This window comes from Mustela lutreola, chromosome 5 (genome assembly GCF_030435805.1).
Source record: "Mustela lutreola isolate mMusLut2 chromosome 5, mMusLut2.pri, whole genome shotgun sequence".
NCBI classification, from domain to species: Eukaryota; Metazoa; Chordata; class Mammalia; order Carnivora; family Mustelidae; genus Mustela; species Mustela lutreola.
In genome coordinates, this window is record NC_081294.1 from 12401384 (window position 1) to 12420000 (window position 18617).

At 42.9% G+C, this 18617-nt stretch overlaps 1 protein-coding gene across 1 annotated transcript in view; it reads left to right on the forward strand.

Moving 5' to 3' along the window:
• Positions 1–7919: 7919 nt before the first annotated feature.
• Positions 7920–18617, forward strand: part of FBXL7 (F-box and leucine rich repeat protein 7) — a 369750-nt gene continuing 359052 nt past the window's right edge. The window contains exon 1 of the mRNA XM_059173681.1: positions 7920–8495. Within this exon, the coding sequence (XP_059029664.1) occupies positions 8459–8495 (37 nt within the window). The 5' untranslated portion in view covers positions 7920–8458. The remainder of the gene's footprint in view (positions 8496–18617) is intronic.

An 18617-nucleotide genomic window follows, 5' to 3' on the forward strand; every position in this document is an offset into this window, starting at 1 on the left:
GCGGGGCTCAATCCCAGGACCCTGAGATCCTGACCTGAGCTGAAAGCAGAGGCTTAACCCACTGGGCCACCCAGGCACCCCCAGATTAAGTCTTGATAAAGACAATGAAAATACTATTTGTTCATGTTGAGTAAATTTGTGTTATTTACACATACAATAGTATATTAGATATGATGGGAAATGAATAGAATAACACTTTAAGAGGCCAGTACAGTGGAAAATTTGCTGTGGGTGTATATTTTCTACATAATTTAAAATTTCACATTTAAGTATTGATCTATCTTAGTACAGTTCAACTATTACGAATGGAAATATTGTTACATCATCTGTTCTTTCTTCTTAAATGAACAAAATATGTATCCCTTAGGTATGCATTTGGCTTTGAGTCACAGAAAAGCCAAATCACAGTGCCCTAAAGACAGTTTTTACACATCTGTTATAGCGAGTTTGGAGGTAGGAAGTTGCTGGTGTTGTCCCAGTGCTTTTAGGTCTGCAGGACTCTTGGTGGCCATCAGTGTAATTCTCTCGGTATTTCCCTTGAGTTCCTGAGATAGCTACTATAGTTTCAAGAAACAGTGGAGTTGAACGTGGGGAGAAGAGAGAGGAAATAGTGGCCATGCTATCTCGGAGTTTGATTTCAATAGCCCAATCTCTTCCAGGTGCTCCTTGTGAATTTTGCTACATTTCCTTGGCCAGAATATTGCCATCTGGCCATTCTTAACTACTGGGGATTCTGGGAAAACAAGTATTTAACTTTTGAACTCGAGAGAGGAGGAAGGCCAGGGAAAATGTGTATTGTGTGAGCCAGCCAACAGTCTTTGAAATGTAAGAGTTATTTGTATTTATTGTTAAACAGTGAAGTAGCATTTTCAGGGGCTATCAATGACTTAAGCTCCATACATGGTCACTGATATTACTGCTCTCTCTCTCGCTCTCTCTCCCCCAGTGCGGGGTCATTGCTAGGGACATCAGACCAGTTACATTTCCCAAACTCCTTTATACCCAGATGTGACCACTGAACTTGTTCTCATCAGTAGGTTGTGTGAAGATGTTATGTGATATGTTTTCTCACTTACTCTTTGTGCTTTCTGCCAGCTGCATGCGGATGGTGTGGTTGGTGGAGCTATAAGATGGAAGAAGCCAGATCCCTGAACTGCCGTGTGAAGAATAATATCCAGTGTACTACTAATGTAATTAGAGTATTTTATGAGCTAAAAATAAATTTCTATTGTATTAAGCCGCGTCACTAAAATGTAGACGTTTATTTGTTACAGGTGCTAACGTTATGTTATCTAAGGCAATACCCCATGCTTACATCACCCCAGATTTTTCATTTGTGTTTTGTTTTATTTTAATTCAGTTTTTCCATCTTCCCCCTAGAGATTTTTCCCATCGCCCTCACTATAACTAGCCTTAACTTAGCAGTTTCTTAAATACATTGAGCAATACTCCTTAAGAATATCTTGCTTCTAATTTGTTCTGTTCTAAGGAGCCAGATACTTAGGTATGTGAGGACTTTTAATGCTCTAATACTCTGAGCTAAACACATGAACTTTGTGATGCCAGATTGGGCTGTTGGGGGGGTCTTGGGTGCTTTATCCCTTGATATGGGCTAATTACCTGATAAAGGACCAGTACAAAGGGATATGGAGTTACCTGTTGAATGTAGCATCAAGGATGAACTGGCAGTGTGAATATTGTAATATTTTTAATTAGAGAACTGGCTATTTTGTTTTTCAGGGCTGGAAAGGGAACTTTTGTAAGGAGATGGTTTTAAGAGTCCTGTAGAAAGTATCCATTCTATTAAGCTATCATTTACTTTATAATTATTAAAATATACAAATTAAATTTCTAAATTATCTAGCCATTCATCATTGGGGCTACAATGAAGATTCATGCTGCATAAAGATTATTTGTTTTGGAATCTAATTAAGTTTTACAGATGTCAGAAGATGTTGGTCTCTTTATTATATTAAACACATACTATCTCTGTTTGAAAGCTGGGCTTTGACCAAGACTAGGGTATCATGTGATGGCATGAAATTGGTGGGAAGAAGAGGTGAGACATAGTCTAGGGTCCTCAAGTAGATATGGATTCCAACCCTGCTGTGCTTCATGGTAGGATTTACTCATTTTCTCTGAGCCTCAGTATCCCCACCCATAAAGTAGAGTCTAGAAGCACTGCCTGATTAAGTTGCGAGCATTAAGTGAGACACAAACACTTAATTCAAAACAGCACTGTGGCAATAATAAAATAAATTTGGCCCATGTAGTTTTTCTTCTCCTCTAATTTTATAGATTAATTAATAATATACTAAATGCTGTTGGCGGGGCGGGAGCATAATAAGGATTTATACCCTTGCTATCTGATATGAATATTTGCCTTACCAAGAGTCCAACTTAATATTTTGATAACAAATCTATGTCAATGTAAAAGCAATATCTTCTGTTTCAGATAACATACACTTAAACACAGGGCTACTCCAGAACTCAGTGGGCATCTTCCAATGTAACTGCAGTAACAGCATAGGCAAATCGAACATAGGCGTATTCTGAAATGTGAAAACAACTAAAGATAAGCAGGTGATTCTGATGTTTGAAGGCAACCTGGTGTGCCAAAAAGAAAAAAAAGTCAATATACATGTGAATAAACTTGTGTTTGTTTCATTTTTTTCCTTTCACAAATTAGTATTTCTTATGATCATTTTTTCTTAAACGATGGAGTCCAGCTTTGAAAGTTTCCCAAAATGGGCTTCATGGAAGAGTTCCTTTTGTCTACAGCATTCCCAGGAAAGCATGGGGTTAACTGTGCTCCTCTGCACGCCTCACAGCCCACCGCCTGCTGAAGAAGAGAGGGGCTCTGATTGGTTTCTGGCATTCGGGCTTCATTAATGCAGCTTGGCAGCCTGTCCATCACCAGTGCCAAGGGCAGGGCATTAACCTGAACCTCTGTGGCTCCACCCCAGAGAAAATGGGGGCTTAAGGTGTTATAAATCCAGCTCTCTTTTGAATTCAATATTCTAAAAATATACTACAAGAAAAGAACACATTCCCACTACTCAGAGTGTGGATACACTTGTTAGAGTAGCCGAAAGGTCACTGAGTTAGCTCCTGAAAAATAGAAATGAGGACATGACTATCAATGAAGACATAGGTTTTTCTACTTTTACATTTTTTTTTTCTTTCTGCTATCCAGTTTACACTGGACAAAGTAAATGGGCAATTTAAATTAGCAATTCGTTAATTCGTTGACAGAGTCTGTTAATTCTAACTAACCAAAGTCCAAGGTTTTGGGTATGGATGATTTTCAGGTTCTTGGCCTCAATCACTCCTGAGTCAATCCTGAGTTGACTCAGATGTAAATCTGAGTAACACCCAGGAATCAGCTCTCAAGAAGACTTTTGCTCTCCCAGGTGAACATATGTGTATGAAGAGAATGTGGGAGGTATAGTAAATGGTAGTATAGAAAGAATATGTAGAAATAGCTGTTGGCAAGAAAAGGGCTTCTTCTTCTTCTTGTTCTTCTTCTTCTTCTTTTTTTTTTTTTTTAAAGATTTTATTCATTTATTTGACAGAGAGAGATCACAAGTAGGCAGAGAGGCAGGCAGAGAGAGAGAGAGGAGGAAGCAGGCTCCCCGCTGAGCAGAGAGCCCGATGCGGGACTTGATCCCAGGACCCTGAGATCATGACCTGAGCCGAAGGCAGCAGCTTAGCCCACTGAGCCACCCAGGCGCCCCTTTTTCTTCTTTTTTTAAGTTATACTTTTTATTTTGAGATAATTGTATTCTCTTGTACCTGTAAGAGATAATACAAATGGATCCCATTTATCCATTTAGGTGGCTTCCTCCAGTGGCAACATCTTACCAAGCTATAGTAACAACCAGGATACTGACATGGATAAAACGAAGATAGAGAACATTGTGTTCAGGAAAGTCCTTCATAACCACACCCACTTCCTTTTGGAGTCCACCTTCATCTGTTCACCCATGAATATGCTTTCCATGTCTGTCACTTAGTCGTTTCAAGTATTTGGGAATTTTTAGTCATTATTTCTTCAAGCAGATTTTAACTCTTCCCTCCTTTACGTCTCCTTCTGAGGCGCTGATGACACAAACGTTAGCTCTTTTATCATGAATCCATGTGGGCTCTATCATTTTTTCAGTCTATTTTCTCCTTGTTCTTCACATGTGCTAATACCTATTGTACCGTCTTTCAATTCACTGATTCCCTCCTTGGTGTCTTCCATTCTGCTGGTCAGCGCACCCACTGAGCTTTCCTGTTTCAGTTCGGAAATTCCTATTTGGTTCTTTTTCATATTTTCCATGCCTTTACAGAGGCTTTCTGCTCTTTTCATTTATTAGAAGTGTTTTTGTAATTGTTCATTGAGTAATTTTTCTGTGACTGCTTTAAATTTTTGGCCAGATAATTCTAACATCTGTCATCTCGGTGTTGGCTTCTGTTGATTGCCTTTTTTCATTTGACATTTTCCTGGTTCTTGGTATGACAAATGACTTTCCACTGAAACCTGGATATTTTCATATCATATTATGAGGTGATGGGTCAAAATATAAAGCTAATATAGAATGTTAATATATAAAGTTAAAACCTTCTGTTTTAACTGTGCCACCTTGTAACTGCCAGGTGGAAGTAGAAGTTTAGGTTTCCCACTCAACCCCTGTTGACACTGGATGCAAGGGGCCCCTCCTTACTGCTGGGGGCTGTGAACATTTCTGGCTCCCCTAGTGGTCTCTGCTTGGAAGAGTTTAGGGAGTTGCCCTGTGACTTCTAGATGATGCTGAAAGTCCTGACTCTTCTGCAGGACCCCTGCAGATACTACTCTAGCAAGGAGGAGGAGAGCACTTGCTTATTCCCTTACTGACAAAGGCAGGTGGGTAACTAGGTCAGCCTGACCCTGGGGTTTCACTTGGCCAATTGTTTCACTCCTACAATTGACAAGCTCCCACTGGAAGCCCACAGTTGGAATTTAGGTGAAACTGTTTCCCAAAGGACAGGAACTGTGCTTTCAGAAAAAGGTTGGAAGACACTGGATGGAGAAAAACAACAGTTGCTTAAATATTCTTATTGGTTTGCGGTAACTTAGAATCCTTACTTGGCTTTTTATCTTTTCAGTGATTACAGCCTCTTTAAAAAAAAAAAAAAGGCAGAGAGAGAAAGCGGAGTAACATACAAAGCTTTTTATCTCTTTGTTCATCATTCACTCAGTCTGCAAGTTTTTACTGAGTGATTACTTTGTGTTAGGAATTGTGCTAGATATTGGGAACACACTGGTGAAAACCATACCATCCTTTTCCTTATAAATATACAAATCTGTATTGAAAATTAGGGGGTTAGGTTTGGCAGCTGGGTAAAAAGATTGGTAATTTTGGTTAAAATCATATATTTGTACAATATCTTATTTAAAAAAAATAAAATATATACGTGTGAATATAGCTTTATTTTTAGCAGGAACAGTGCTTTTCCTTCTTTTTGTTAAACATGTTTCACCCCAAGCTTTTACAGTGACTATGATAACATTTATTTCTATTTTATAATCAGAAGTATGTTAAAAATCATGTAGTTCCCCCCCATTTAAAAAAATTTTTTAATTCTTTTAAAGGTTTTTATTTATTTATTTGACAGACAGAGATCACAAGTAGGCAGAGAGGCAGATAGAGAGAGGGAAGCAGACTCCCGGCTGCCCATCAGAGAGCCCGATGCAGGACTATATCCCAGGACCCTGAGATCATGACCTGAGCCAAAGGCGGTGGCTTAACTCACTGAGCCACCCAGGCGCCCCATCCCCCCTCTATTTTGTTTTAAAGTGAAACTTCTTAAACAGGATCATCTCTGTTCCTCTTTCTAGTAGACAATGAGCCTTGACAATATGTAGATACTTTAATTTCAATGTTGATGAATATTGTTAGTCATTATAACTTTTCACTGTTAGCTTTATTCTGATATTAAAGACCTTGGGAGGCAAGCCAACTAAAAAGGGGTGACAGTGACTCCAAGATGAACAATGGCCAGGTCCAGAGATGCCATGGCCCTCCTCAATGAGGAGGACAGGATCTAAGAACCTGAATCCACCTGTCGTTTACAACCTGGGTGACTCCAGGTGTTTAAACTGTTTGAACCTCAGTTTCTTCTCCTCCCGACTTGCAGACCTCAAAAGAGGGACTGAGAGGATCAGGAAGTCAACAGCGTATTAAACAAAACAAAACAAAACAAAACAAAACAAAAAAACAAAAAACAAGTTATCAGCTCTGCAGCAAATATCAAGATGACTGTCCAATGTTCAACTATTTTTTGGTGGTTTTATGTTCAATTATGCCTCCAAAATGATCAGACTCAGGGTAGTTCCTAAATGGTGGTAGAAAATCACAAAGACCAGGTGAGCAGAAATCTGCTTTGGATGAAGATAATGTAGATGCCGGCTTGTTTCTAGATTGGCTTTGCGCTTTCAGGTGGAGTCTCTGAAAATGCATTTAACTCTTCTAAATTTTTAACACCCATCTCTTACTTAGGGCCCATGATGCAAGGATTTTTTGTTTCTTTGTTTTTTGTTTTAAAAGGTTTTTTTAAAAAAGTAATGTCTATATACAACAAGGGGCTGAAACTTACAATCCACAGATCAAGAGTCACATGCTCTACAGACTAAGCCAGCTAGGCACCTCCACAAGTTTTTAATTTAACTCAAGGTTATATGGGAAGCACATATTATCAGCCAGGCAGTATGCTAGATTCTATATATAAAAAGATGAATTAAAATGCAGCCCTTAATCTCTTGGGACTAGGGCAATTTAAATGTTATCAGAACAACACAAAACTACTTAAACCTGTCCTTGAAAATAAGTGAATTTGTGATATTTTTTGTCAATACATGGTATCTTCTGACCAATAAACCTCGATTTTTGAATTTTGAAATATGCTTTATCTTTTAAGAAAGAATTTTTTTCAAATATAAGGAAATTACCCAACTAGAACCCCAATTTCTGCATGTGGTTGATAACCTTTTAAAAAATAGGTAATTACAAAAATTCCGGATCTCCGTGAAGTTATTATATATTATACATATATGTATCATAATGTAAGTTTAACTTAATTTAAAACATCTAACACCCTACAAGGAGAAACTGGGCTGTGTTTGTCTCGCTACAAAGAAATTTGTGTCGTGAAGGCTGGGGTCTTCACAAATATGCAATGTTATTAAATTCTAGGTATTTCCATGGAAAGGGAATAAAACATTAAGAAGAATTTCCTTTTTCTATTTACAGGAGGGAACACCAAAGGGCCATTTTAAGGCTCTATAAGTGCCATATAAATCTCCAAAAGGGGTTGTGATGTATTAAACAAAGGATAACACTAACCACGAGGGAAAAAAAAAAAAAAATCATAGAAACTTCCTGGCTCTGAAGGTCTTGAAAGTTCTGAGCCAGGAAACCTTCCGCACCGGGGCGGGGAATGTCTTTGGCTCTCCAGTGACTCCCTGCTAAGTTCCCCTCAAGCTTTCCCTCTCTCTCTCCTCCTTGCCCCGCCTCAGTCCCCGAAAGTGGGAGCCACCGGAGAATGCCAGCATACATACCTGACTTAGAATCAGACTCCGATGCCTGCTTACTTTAAAGGCCCCCACACTCAAAAGAGGCCGTGTTTGCAAGCAAACCCAAGGGACTGCAAACGACGCCGGGAAGCTCATCTTACACGTTGGGGGCCAAGCCTGCAAAAGAACAATAGTCCAGCAGAGCCAGGAGCACGTTCCTTCGCTCGAAGCGGTCCTGCGGGGGCGCGAGGGCCTGCGCCTCGGCGGGGGCCGGGAGCCGGAGCCCCGAAAAGGCGCGCTGCCCCTTTAAAAGGCCGCGCATCTCCGGGCCGGCCTTCCTCCCCCGGGCTCCAGCTGTGATTGACGCTGGGCGGCGAGAGGAGGCGCCTGGCGCTAACAAAAGTCCGGCCCGCGGGCGAGCTGCGCCGGGCCGCGAGTCTCTGCTCGCTCGGGGCACCCGCAACAAGTGGCCGCCGCGCCCTCCCCGGGGAAGCCGCGGGCGCGCAGGGGCGCCGAGAGGAGGCGGCCGAGCGGGGGAGCCCCGGCCGCCCGCGCGGCTCAGCCCCACCGCAGAGGGATCCGGGCGGGCGGATGGGGACCCGGCGGCGGCGGCGCGGCGAGCCTCTGGGCGGCCCCGGGGCGCGGGCTCTGCGCCGCGCTGCGCCCGCCGGCCCCGAACGCGGATTCTAAGAGCGGCGGCTGCCCCCGGCCCCACCCGGAGCCCCCGGGGGTGCCAGGCGGGGACCGAGCGCCCCCCTCCCAGCGGAGTGCAGGGGCCGTCCCCGGTCGGAGCCCGGCCCCGGAGCGTGGGGTATGCGCAGCTAACGGTCCCGTCGGGCGGGCTTTCCTCTGGTGGAGCGCGCAGGCGGTGCGCCCCAGCTATGGAGTGTCCGGGGAGACGGCGGGCATGACGGCGGCAGGATGGGCGCGAACAATGGCAAACAGTACGGCAGTGAGGGTGAGTGGGCCGCCCGTCCTCAGACTCCCGGATCGCGCCCCCTTTCCTCTCCCCCTCGCCCTCTCGTCTGGGAAGGAAGGTTCTCGCAGGCTACCGTGGCGCACCCCCGTTTGGCACCGCGTCCGGGCCGTCACCCTCCCCTGTGGCACTGAGTGTCGAGGCGCCCCGAGGATGCTTTCCCACCGTGGGGGTCTCATTAAGCAAGTTCCCAGGTTGTCCTTGGGACGGCTCTGAGTTGCATTTCTGCCGTATTTCTGAGCACATGTGCCTCAACTTTCCTTCCTTAAGCATCTGGGGTTTAGGATGATGGTTTGGCAGATGGCGGAAGACGTTTTTGAAAAATAACGCTGCGAAAACTTTCCCAGGCCTTTGTGCTCCAGTCCCCTGGACTCTCCTGTAGCAGGAACGACTTCTGGAAGAAGAAGTTAAGTTTCTATTCTCTGCTCAGTGCCCCTGAGCTGACAGCTTCGTGAAACACCACCTAAGAGCCTCGCGAGGCGAGGAGTGGCCCAGGGCTTTGTCTGGGACTCTCTCGGGGCTCAAGACGGGCAAAGGACCATCTGTTACGTGGGGCTGGAAATTGCACAGAAATATTGCCTGTCAAGTGGGAACTTGGAAGTTGGGGGAACTTTAAACTCCACCTACTCCTAAAAGGATGATGGATGTGTGGGTTGGCTTCTCCCTCGCTCCTCCTCCTCTTTGCATAAAACCGTAGTATTGTAACCCAGCTGATTAGCAGCCTGCCCCGGATTTGCGTCCTGCAAGGGCTCTTTCTGCGGTTCAAAAGTTAGGAAGGTTTGTCTTTCGTGAACTTGACTGGAGGGGAGTGGAAGAGACCGGGTTGCTTTTATAAGCCCGCCCCCAGGGGACAGGCGGTTACAAACGGGGTCCAGCGCCTGCAGACTGGTAGGAATGCAGAATGGCTATTCAGCGTGTGGCCTTAGGGAAACTCCTATCGTCCAGTTCAGAACTTTGAGGTGTGGCCACAGAACTTGGATGTCTCTCTCCCTGCGTTTGTGTGTGTGTTCGTTCTCAGCAGCTTGATGAGATCACAGCAGCCGACCCTAGGAAACCATATCCCCAAGAACCTTTGGTTTAAATCGTTTCTTTCCAGATCACTATGTTTTGAATTCCATATATACTCCTTATTCTGGGAAGTTTCATAGAAGAGTTTTTTTTTTTTTTTTTTCTAAACAATTTCATTGTTAAAAAAAAGTTAAATGGATGTCTTTTTAGATAGGGCATGTGGAAATATGCCGACAAAGATTATTGCAGAATCTTGGACACTCCCCAGAACTTCTCAATGTTTTAAAAATTTGTGGAAAACTGAAAGAGTCAGCCTTTTACTCTGAATATTAAAAAGCTTGCAGGCAGTCAAATGTGTGTCTGTCAGTTGTAGGTATGCATATATTGTGATACTTGAATACGGTCAGGGTGGGGGGCAGGGAGGCCCCAAGAGGTAAATGGAGTCAGGGCTCTGCGTTCCTGAATAAAACCCCTCCAACACTCCTCCTAATCTTCTGCAACTTGTTCTTCTATCCCAGCGTTCTGGTATTGTACAGTGTGTGGTGTATGACGACTTCCTGTCTGAACAGCAGAGTTTTCAACCCTTGGGAGAGAAAAAGAGAGACAGAGAACTAATGATCTCCAGCTGTTATCCGTAAATGCTACCTCTGCATTTTCACTTCAGCTGAAGTGAAATTTTACTGGGATCAGATTTAGATACACTGTGGAACTTTTTATAGGGAAAACCTCTTGGGCTCAGCTGATTCAAGGGAACCAATAGGAAGCTTTGGGTGGTAACTGAGGTTCGGCTGGAGGGAAACATTGTGTTTAGCGTTCAACTCTCATCAAATGCTTGGAGAGTCCTCTGTGATCAGCAAGGAAAAAATACAGAAGTAGAAGTGACATGAACTTAAAAAAAAAAAAAAAAAAACTTTTCTCCCTCCCCCCTACTCTAGTTACATTGGCCTTCTAAATAGGGTCATAACATATTTACAGTTGACCTTTGAACAGTGTGGTGTTTCATTGCTCCTGTGCAGTTGAAACTTAGTGTAACTTTTGATGCCCCCCAACCATTGGCCAGAAGCCTTACCGATAGCACAGTTGATTCAGGTGTATTTTGTATGTGTCCTATGCTGTACTTGCAATAAAGTAAGCTAGAGAAAAGAAAATGTTATTAAAATCCTAAGGAAAATACGCTTACAATTCTATATTGTATTTATTTAAAAATTTGCATGTAATTGAACCTACACAGTTCAAACCTAGTTTGCTCAAGGGTCAGCTTCCTTACAGAGTGTTACTGGATAGTCAAATATATGCAGGTAATCCTGTTGGAATTCAATGTGTCCATGCTATCTTTCTTATCTAAAATGTCATATTTCAAAGAATGTGAAATCAACCCTTCGACATAGTATCTCTATTAAGAAGACTGAGAATTAAGACAGTTTTAGATTTAGTACAATTTAGGCATGGTTTGAAATTAAGATTTATTTCAAAGATTTATTTTCAACCATACCTCAGTTGTACTAAAAGAAGGATAATATTAGTAGATGCATATCCACCGAATGCACTGAGAGGCCACTCAACTCTAAAAGCTAGGGGTTTGTGTAAACTTTGACGGTCTGATCTTTAAGTATATTTTAGAGTTGACTCCACTGTGTAAAGGCAAACCACCTTAATTTTACAAATGGTGTCGAACTAGAGGAATGTTTAAAACTTGAGTATTTCATATGGAATTTTACCTTCTCTTGCTCCTTGAAAACTCCTTTTTCATTAAAACAACAAAAATTCTTCCTGAGGCTTCCCATGGCAGGTACAGCAAGGGCAGAGGATTCCTATTCTGTGTAGCCGAAGGACCAGCAACATCGGCGTCGCCTTGGAGCTTGTTAACAATGCAGAATCTTAGGTTCTTCCTAGAAATTTGGGGACGTTCTTGTGTTGAGTAGAGACCATTAATTTGGATGTCTGTAAGTTTTGAGTCCAGCTTTGATTTAGCTACTGTGACCTTGCTCAATTCTCCTGAAATCAAGAAGCCCCTGAAGTCTTTCTGCTCTAGAGAGAAGAGAGGAATTCTTTATTGACATTCTCTAGCAAGAGCTCATTCTTGAGCACACAGACATTCATTTTATTTGGCTCTTCTAAGGCCTTAATGGACCACTTAACAGAGCGGAGCCTTGGAAGGTCCGTTACAATAAATAGGGAAGTTAAGACTGTTATTGCCACGAAATCCATAAGAGCCCCTCCCCCATTTGTCGTGTCTTTTTCCCTCCTCTCTCTCCTCCTCACTTTCTCCCCATTCCTCTCCTAATTGAACCAGTCTTGAAATCCCTGCTTTTTTTCCCCTTAAATTCTAGGTATGGGTAAATAATGGGTGTTTCCAAAGTGTTTTGTTTTCCCAAATACTTAGTGACTATTCAGGTTAGTGGTTTAATTTCTAGTCTGAGCCCCTACACTTGCTTGGATTTTGCCTCAGGAAAAAGTTACTATAGCATTCCCAATCTTTAGATTTCTAGAAACATAAATGAGTATCTAAATGATTAGTACGTTCTGGTAAATCCCTTTATAGGAGGTCTATGTTTTTCTCTTTATCTTCCATCAGGTATAACTTTCAGCCTGTATGTAGAAACCTGGAGAACGAGTTGGGGAGTGCAGCAAAGCCATTATAACCATTAGCTTTGACTCCAGTTAAGCCAAATAAAAAAATCTCATTCAAGTAGGAAGAGGCAGGCTGCTTTCCCTGCTTTTTAAGGTGTCTGAGCCTCCCCCTCACTTACTCAGTGGTTACATTGTTATGTTTACTCTACTCCAGCAGGAGTGGTGGTGGGGGGGGGCAGTAATACACAGTTAACAACTCCTTTGCAAATTCCTGGGTGTTGTTGGATTGGAGCTGATGAGGCCATAGCGATGGGGTTTGACCCTTGGTGGTTCTGCTGCTCTGTTAACTGCCCGGGGCCCCTCACCATGTCAGATCTGTGCTGTCGGATGCGAGGAGAGCCAGTTGCCAGAACACTAAATCATCACTCCTCCGTCACCACCTTGGGAAACATATCTTGGAATAATAATAATAATGGCGGCTAATGTTTATCAAAAGCTTACTGTGTCCAAGCATTATTCTAAGCCATTGACATACACTGACTCATGCTATCCTCACGACAGTTCTAAAGGCAGGCCCTCCTGAGGTCCTCATTTTACCAGTAGGGAAACACAGCTGCAGGGACAATGAGCCTTTCTCCTGGTCCTACAGCTAGGACAGGTGGAATTGGGACTCAGGGCCAAGTGTGTCTAAGCCCAGAGTATTTACTTCTTCAACTAATGTACACTGACTTCTTATTTCTTACTCTGTGTCAGGAACTCTTCTGGACAGTGGGGATGCATCAGTGGACAGATTAAGATCCTGTTGCTTGTCAATCTTTTCTGCATGTGCATGTGTGTGCGTGTGTGTGTGTGTGTTGGGATGGAGGGAAAGTGGTACAATTAACAAATGTGCAAAAACACACAGAGTAATTCAATAAACCATGTGATACATTCTAAGGGGCTAATGTCTGAATAAAAAAAAAAAATCATCAGATGATTGGGAATTGGGAAGAACAGGCTGCTGCAATTTTAGTTAGAATATTTCCATTGACCCTGTTGAAAACCTGGCATTTAGAGCAGGACTTAAAGGAAGTGGAAGACTGATCCTTGAGGATGAGGTAGCATGTCGCCTGTCATTTGGAACCGCTATGTTATACCAAGTGAACTACTCTCCGCTGGGGAGCCTAAGTCCTTATTTCATGCGAGTGTCACATCACTAGTCTTCTAACCATAGCCACTGTGGAACAGAGTCAGTTTTGGTCACCGCACATATTTTGTTTTATTATTTTTTTTTCTTTTTTGCCTAGAGTCTTTGTGAATGTCTTTTATCTAATTATATCAGATATTTTGTGACTGCTTTTGGGTGGGTGGAGGAAGCCTAGGACCTTCTCCTCTTGCTGTGACCATGGAATATTGCCTGCCTCACTGGGTATGTAGACATCGCTCCAAAGATCTCCATACTTCTAAGATAGAAGTAGGTCTTCATTTTTTGCCTCCAGCTAATAATTTCATTTTGATGAAAATCAGAAGGTAAACATACTGATTGCACTATTTGTTCAAATCGAAACATTAATGCAGCTAATGAGACCATCTTTCTTCTGACAATAAGAAGATATTCTTAGAGATTTGGGGTATCTTTTGCATGTTTAAAATGGGAAAGCAAAGAGAGGGAACTTTTCTTTTCCCTTGGGATCAAGTCACACTAAAATGAATTCTGGGTTGATTTTGAGTAGTTAATAATAATTTAGCCCTTAGACTTTATCTAGAAGCTGCCTAGATAAACTTCTCTTGGCTGTTTAACTGGTGGGACATTCTAGATATCATGCATTTTAAGGTGGTGTTAGGGATGTATTAGAATATATGACATAATCTTGAATAAAATCTAGAATGATTATGTTCCCTGAATAATGAAGAAGGGGATAAATGAAGTTGAGAGACTTAATCTATTAAAAATAGTATTTGAAGCTCTGTCGTGGTGAAAATTAAATTGCAAAGTGCTAAGCAGAGACCAATGTGTGTAAGTTACTAGACAGTTGATTTGGCTGCATCTGAGGAAGACCCTCATTGAGGGGTCAGACCACATCTGGGATAGGCTTTCCAGTGAGCCTATGAATCCTCAGATATGGGAAGGATGTGATCACAGTAAATGATGGTATGCTAGAGATTTCTGCACTGAGTAAGGGGTATAGTTTAGGACCCTACACCAAGCTCCCTAGCAAATATTCTTTCACAAGATGGGATTGGGAGGGAGACAAACCATAGGAGACTCTTAATCTCACAAAACAAACAGGGTTGCTGGGGGTGTGGGGGGGTGGGTGGTTGGGTTATGGATGTTGGGGAGGGTATGTGCTCTGGTGAGTGCTGTGACATGTGTAAACCTGGCGATTCACAGACCTGTACCCCTGGGGCTAATAATACATTCTATGTTAATAAAAAAATAAAATTAAAAAAAAAATTCTATCATGTGAAGTTATCTTTGATGAAGGGTTATTGTTTGGTTCCACACCTAACTCATTTTATTACGTTGCACTCCCCCCCCCCCCCCCCCACCAATATGCTCTGTCATTTTCAGTGTTAAAAGATATTCCCCCACCTTGCCTGGGGGAATTAATTCTCTTTTTCTCTCTTGGTATCTGTCTGTTGTATGTATGTACTTTTGTCTATTTGATTTATTTAGGTATTAACTGGAAAAGTCTGGGACGTCTGGGAGGCTCAGTCAGTTAAGGGTCTGATTCTTTTTTTTTTTTTTTTTTAATTTGTCAGAGAGAGAGGGAGAGAGAGCGAGCACAGGCGGACAGAATGGCAGACAGAGGCAGAGGGAGAAGCAGGCTCCCTGCCAAGCAAGGAGCCCGATGTGGGACTCGATCCCAGGACGCTGGGATCATGACCTGAGCCGAAGGCAGTGGCTTAACCCACTGAGCCACCCAGGCGTCCCAAGGGTCTGATTCTTGATTTCAGCTCAGGTAATGATCTCGGGGTCCTGGGATCCAGCCTAGTCTTGAGCTTCATGCTCAGCAATGAGTCTGCTTGAGGTTCTCTCTCTCTCTCTCTCTGCCTTTCCCTTTTGTTCCTCCTGCTCCTGCTCTCTCTCAGATAAATAAATCTTTTAAAAAAAGAGGAAGATCTATTGATTTTGTTTATTTTCCTGCCCTCTGTGAACATAAATGCCAGCACCGAAAACTGGGTTCGATAAATGCTTGTCCTTATTTCCAGTGTCGTGAAGGCCACTGACTCTAGCATCTACTGTCACTTTTATTATGACCCTGAAACATGCAGATCTGCTGAACTTGAAGCGAGCCCCTTAATTGTGTTGATGCTGAATGCCTTGAATAGGTGTTTTAACCTTGAATACAAAACTTTTAACTGATATTATTGGTTAGTGGTATTTGATCAGAATCTGCAAATTGACTAGAATCACACAAAGAGAGCCATCTGCTAGGAAGCTCTGATACACTTTTGTTCCACACCATGTTTACTGCGAGTGAGAGTGAACAGCAGGTCTTCTGTCCAGTGTTGGAGTCTCTATCAGCTGAACTTTTCTAGAATGTAGCTGTTTTTGTTTGTTTAGTTGTTTGGTTCTAGTTAAAGAAATTCAGATCTCTTCTCCCACTTACTCTTTGCGTTAAATCTCCAGATAGAATAGATTTGCCCTAAGGAAGTTCAGTAACTGAGAAGCGAGGCAGGGAGACAGATCCTTCTAGAACAGGGTGAAGAGAAGTCCTAATTCACAGGAAGACCCTAGTTCTCCAGTGTGGATGTAAGTGGTGAGGGGAAGTGTGACCAAGGATAGAGTTACTCTCTAAATAATGACAGCTCTGAACAGCATCTGTGCTTCCCAAAACATCTAAAAGATGTTTTGAAAACAACAGCAACAAACAGGTGTGTTGGATGAGCAGTAGCTTAGATCCTTGGGAGAAGCTAAATGTTTTGTTAAGAGACTTTCCCGAGGCGTTCCCGAAAATCCTCAGGTTCTGTTTCGCATGTGGTTTATCTCCTGGGAAGCGATTCCTGTGGGTTCTGTGAGTGAGGACCTCGGCATGATTCAGAGGAAGGGCAGGAGTGTCTGCCCAGCCTGGGTCCCTCCCCGGTGTGCTCACCGCAGCAGAGAGGAGAATGGAAACCTTGGGATAGAAGCTCTTAAAATGTGCTAGCTCATAGCCCAAAGACAGGCAACTGTAAAACTTCTGACATAAATAATCGTTAACCATCTCTGCATTTTCCTCGGTAATGAAACATAAACACATGGTCAACAGTTTCCCCGTTCCATGGTTGAAGAACTGTAGACTGTTTCTGGAGCCGTAAATCTCTATTAGGCCGTGCATTAGATGTGCTCATTCTATCAATTCCTATTTAAATTTGAAACCAGTAACAAAATGAAAAACAGTTGTTAACACTGCATGAACTCATAATTGTAACGTTAGAAGCCTTGAGCAATGTGTAGAAATGTTATTAAAACATTTTTTGTTTGCTACCCTTTCTGCGGTAAATTCCTTTGCAGCATTTTTCAAGCAGATGTACCCATGGAAAGTGAATCAAAATTTCTAGAGAAAAATTTCAGGAATTTTTCTTGTCCTTGTGGATTGACCTTCTGGCTACAAGTAACGCACTTCTTGGCAAGGTGAAGAAGTCAGGAAAAGGCTACTTCTATGTGCCGTGGAACCTGCTGGCCCAGTTGATTACTTGGGTCAAATCGTGTTAGCATCTAAGTTAAGTCCAAGACGAAGGCCAGGTCTGACACGTTCCAACAGTCAGAAGTAGCTCAGAGCCCAGGAAGGAGGAGCAGGTGGGAGACTGAGCATGAAGGAGAGAACAGAACCTGAGGATTTTCGGGAACGCCTCGGGAAAGTCTCTTAACAAAACATTTAGCTTCTCCCAAGGATCTAAGCTACTGCTCATCCAACACACCTGTTTGTTGCTGTTGTTTTCAAAACATCTTTTAGATGTTTTGGGAAGCACAGATGCTGTTCAGAGCTGTCATTATTTAGAGAGTAACTCTATTCTTGGTCACACTTCCCCTCACCACTTACATCCACACTGGAGAACTAGGGTCTTCCTGTGAATTAGGACTTCTCCTCACCCTGTTCTAGAAGGATCTGTCTCCCTGCCTCGCTTCTCAGTTACTGAACTTCCTTAGGGCAAATCTATTCTATCTGGAGATTTAACGCAAAGAGTAAGTGGGAGAAGAGATCTGAATTTCTTTAACTAGCATGACTGAGCATCAAGGAGAGGGAAAACAACAAATTCAGAGAGAATGGGATTTAGGGCACTGATTGCCTCCTAATGTAAAGAACAGGGCCAATGGTCCACTCAACTCTGTTTTCTTAAAAATGTTTTGGTTCGTGGAACAATAATGATTATTCATAGATATGAGTACTGCTAAGTTTATTGTATTTTTGGTCATCTAATAAATAATAGTTGTTGAGCACTCACTAGGTGCGCCTTCCCCCTCTGAGCACTTTACACATACTCGTTCTTGTAGCTCATGGCAGCCAGACAGGTGGGTGATGATGAGCCCATTTTACAGCTGTGAACAGGAAAGCCCAGGGCTCACAGCTGGTGAGTGGCCCAGTGATGCCTTCAGTCTCTTGGTGGCCCTGGAGTCCGTGCCCTTCCAGCATGCCCATGAACTCTTCCTCCCTGGACTTCCCAGGTGCAGCCAAAAGTTTTCCAGTCTTTGTTTCTTTGTCTACCTTAGAGAATTGCAGTGGCCAGGAAGCATCCCCTAAAAACAGACAGTGACAGTTGGACAGACTAGGAGATGGACAATGAAAGATGTTTTTGAAGGAAACTCTCAACTCCTTTTACCTGGCTCCCCTGCGGCCAGATTCCCAGCTCACGAGGCGGCAGTCTGCTGACAACCGCTGACAACCTGGCCGGCTAACTAGGGGGCAAACTAGGGTCTCTAATAACGTGGGCATGTGAACTAATTAGCATACTGTTTAGAGTCTGCGGAGCATAAAGTAGAACCAAAATGCTCTCCTCCAGATTCTCCAGAGCCCTGAGTCCTTTTCTTTCGTCTTTGTCCTGGGATCGCCTCACCCCTGCGCACACATGAAAGCAGGACTAGGACAGGCACCCACATGTTCTTTCCTCCTCAGTAGTTTATGCACTATAGCTTATATTTCCTCTGCTTTCAAAACCATGGATTTGAAACTGCTGTTCATACAGGGAATTACTCCAATAAGTATTGGAGAATTTGCCCTTCTCTTTTGCCAGTTTCTGGGAGACTTCTCCATAAGTATATCTGTGAAATTGCTTTGGAAGCTATGAAGCATTTCAGACATTAATCTTATTTATCATCACGGGGACTATGGGAGAGGTGTCTGCCATTATCCCCCGTTTATAGGTGAGGAGACGGAGGCCTTGGCAAAGTGAGTTGCCTTGATTTTACAATGAAGATCAGCCGCGGGCACCTTGATTCTAAATTTACTACACTTTTCATGATACAGTCACTCTCTCTTAAGTGCTACAGGAAGCAATAGAATCATGCTGGAGGGTTATCATAGACGTTCTTGATACTATTTTAAATTGCTTGCACCCCAGGAT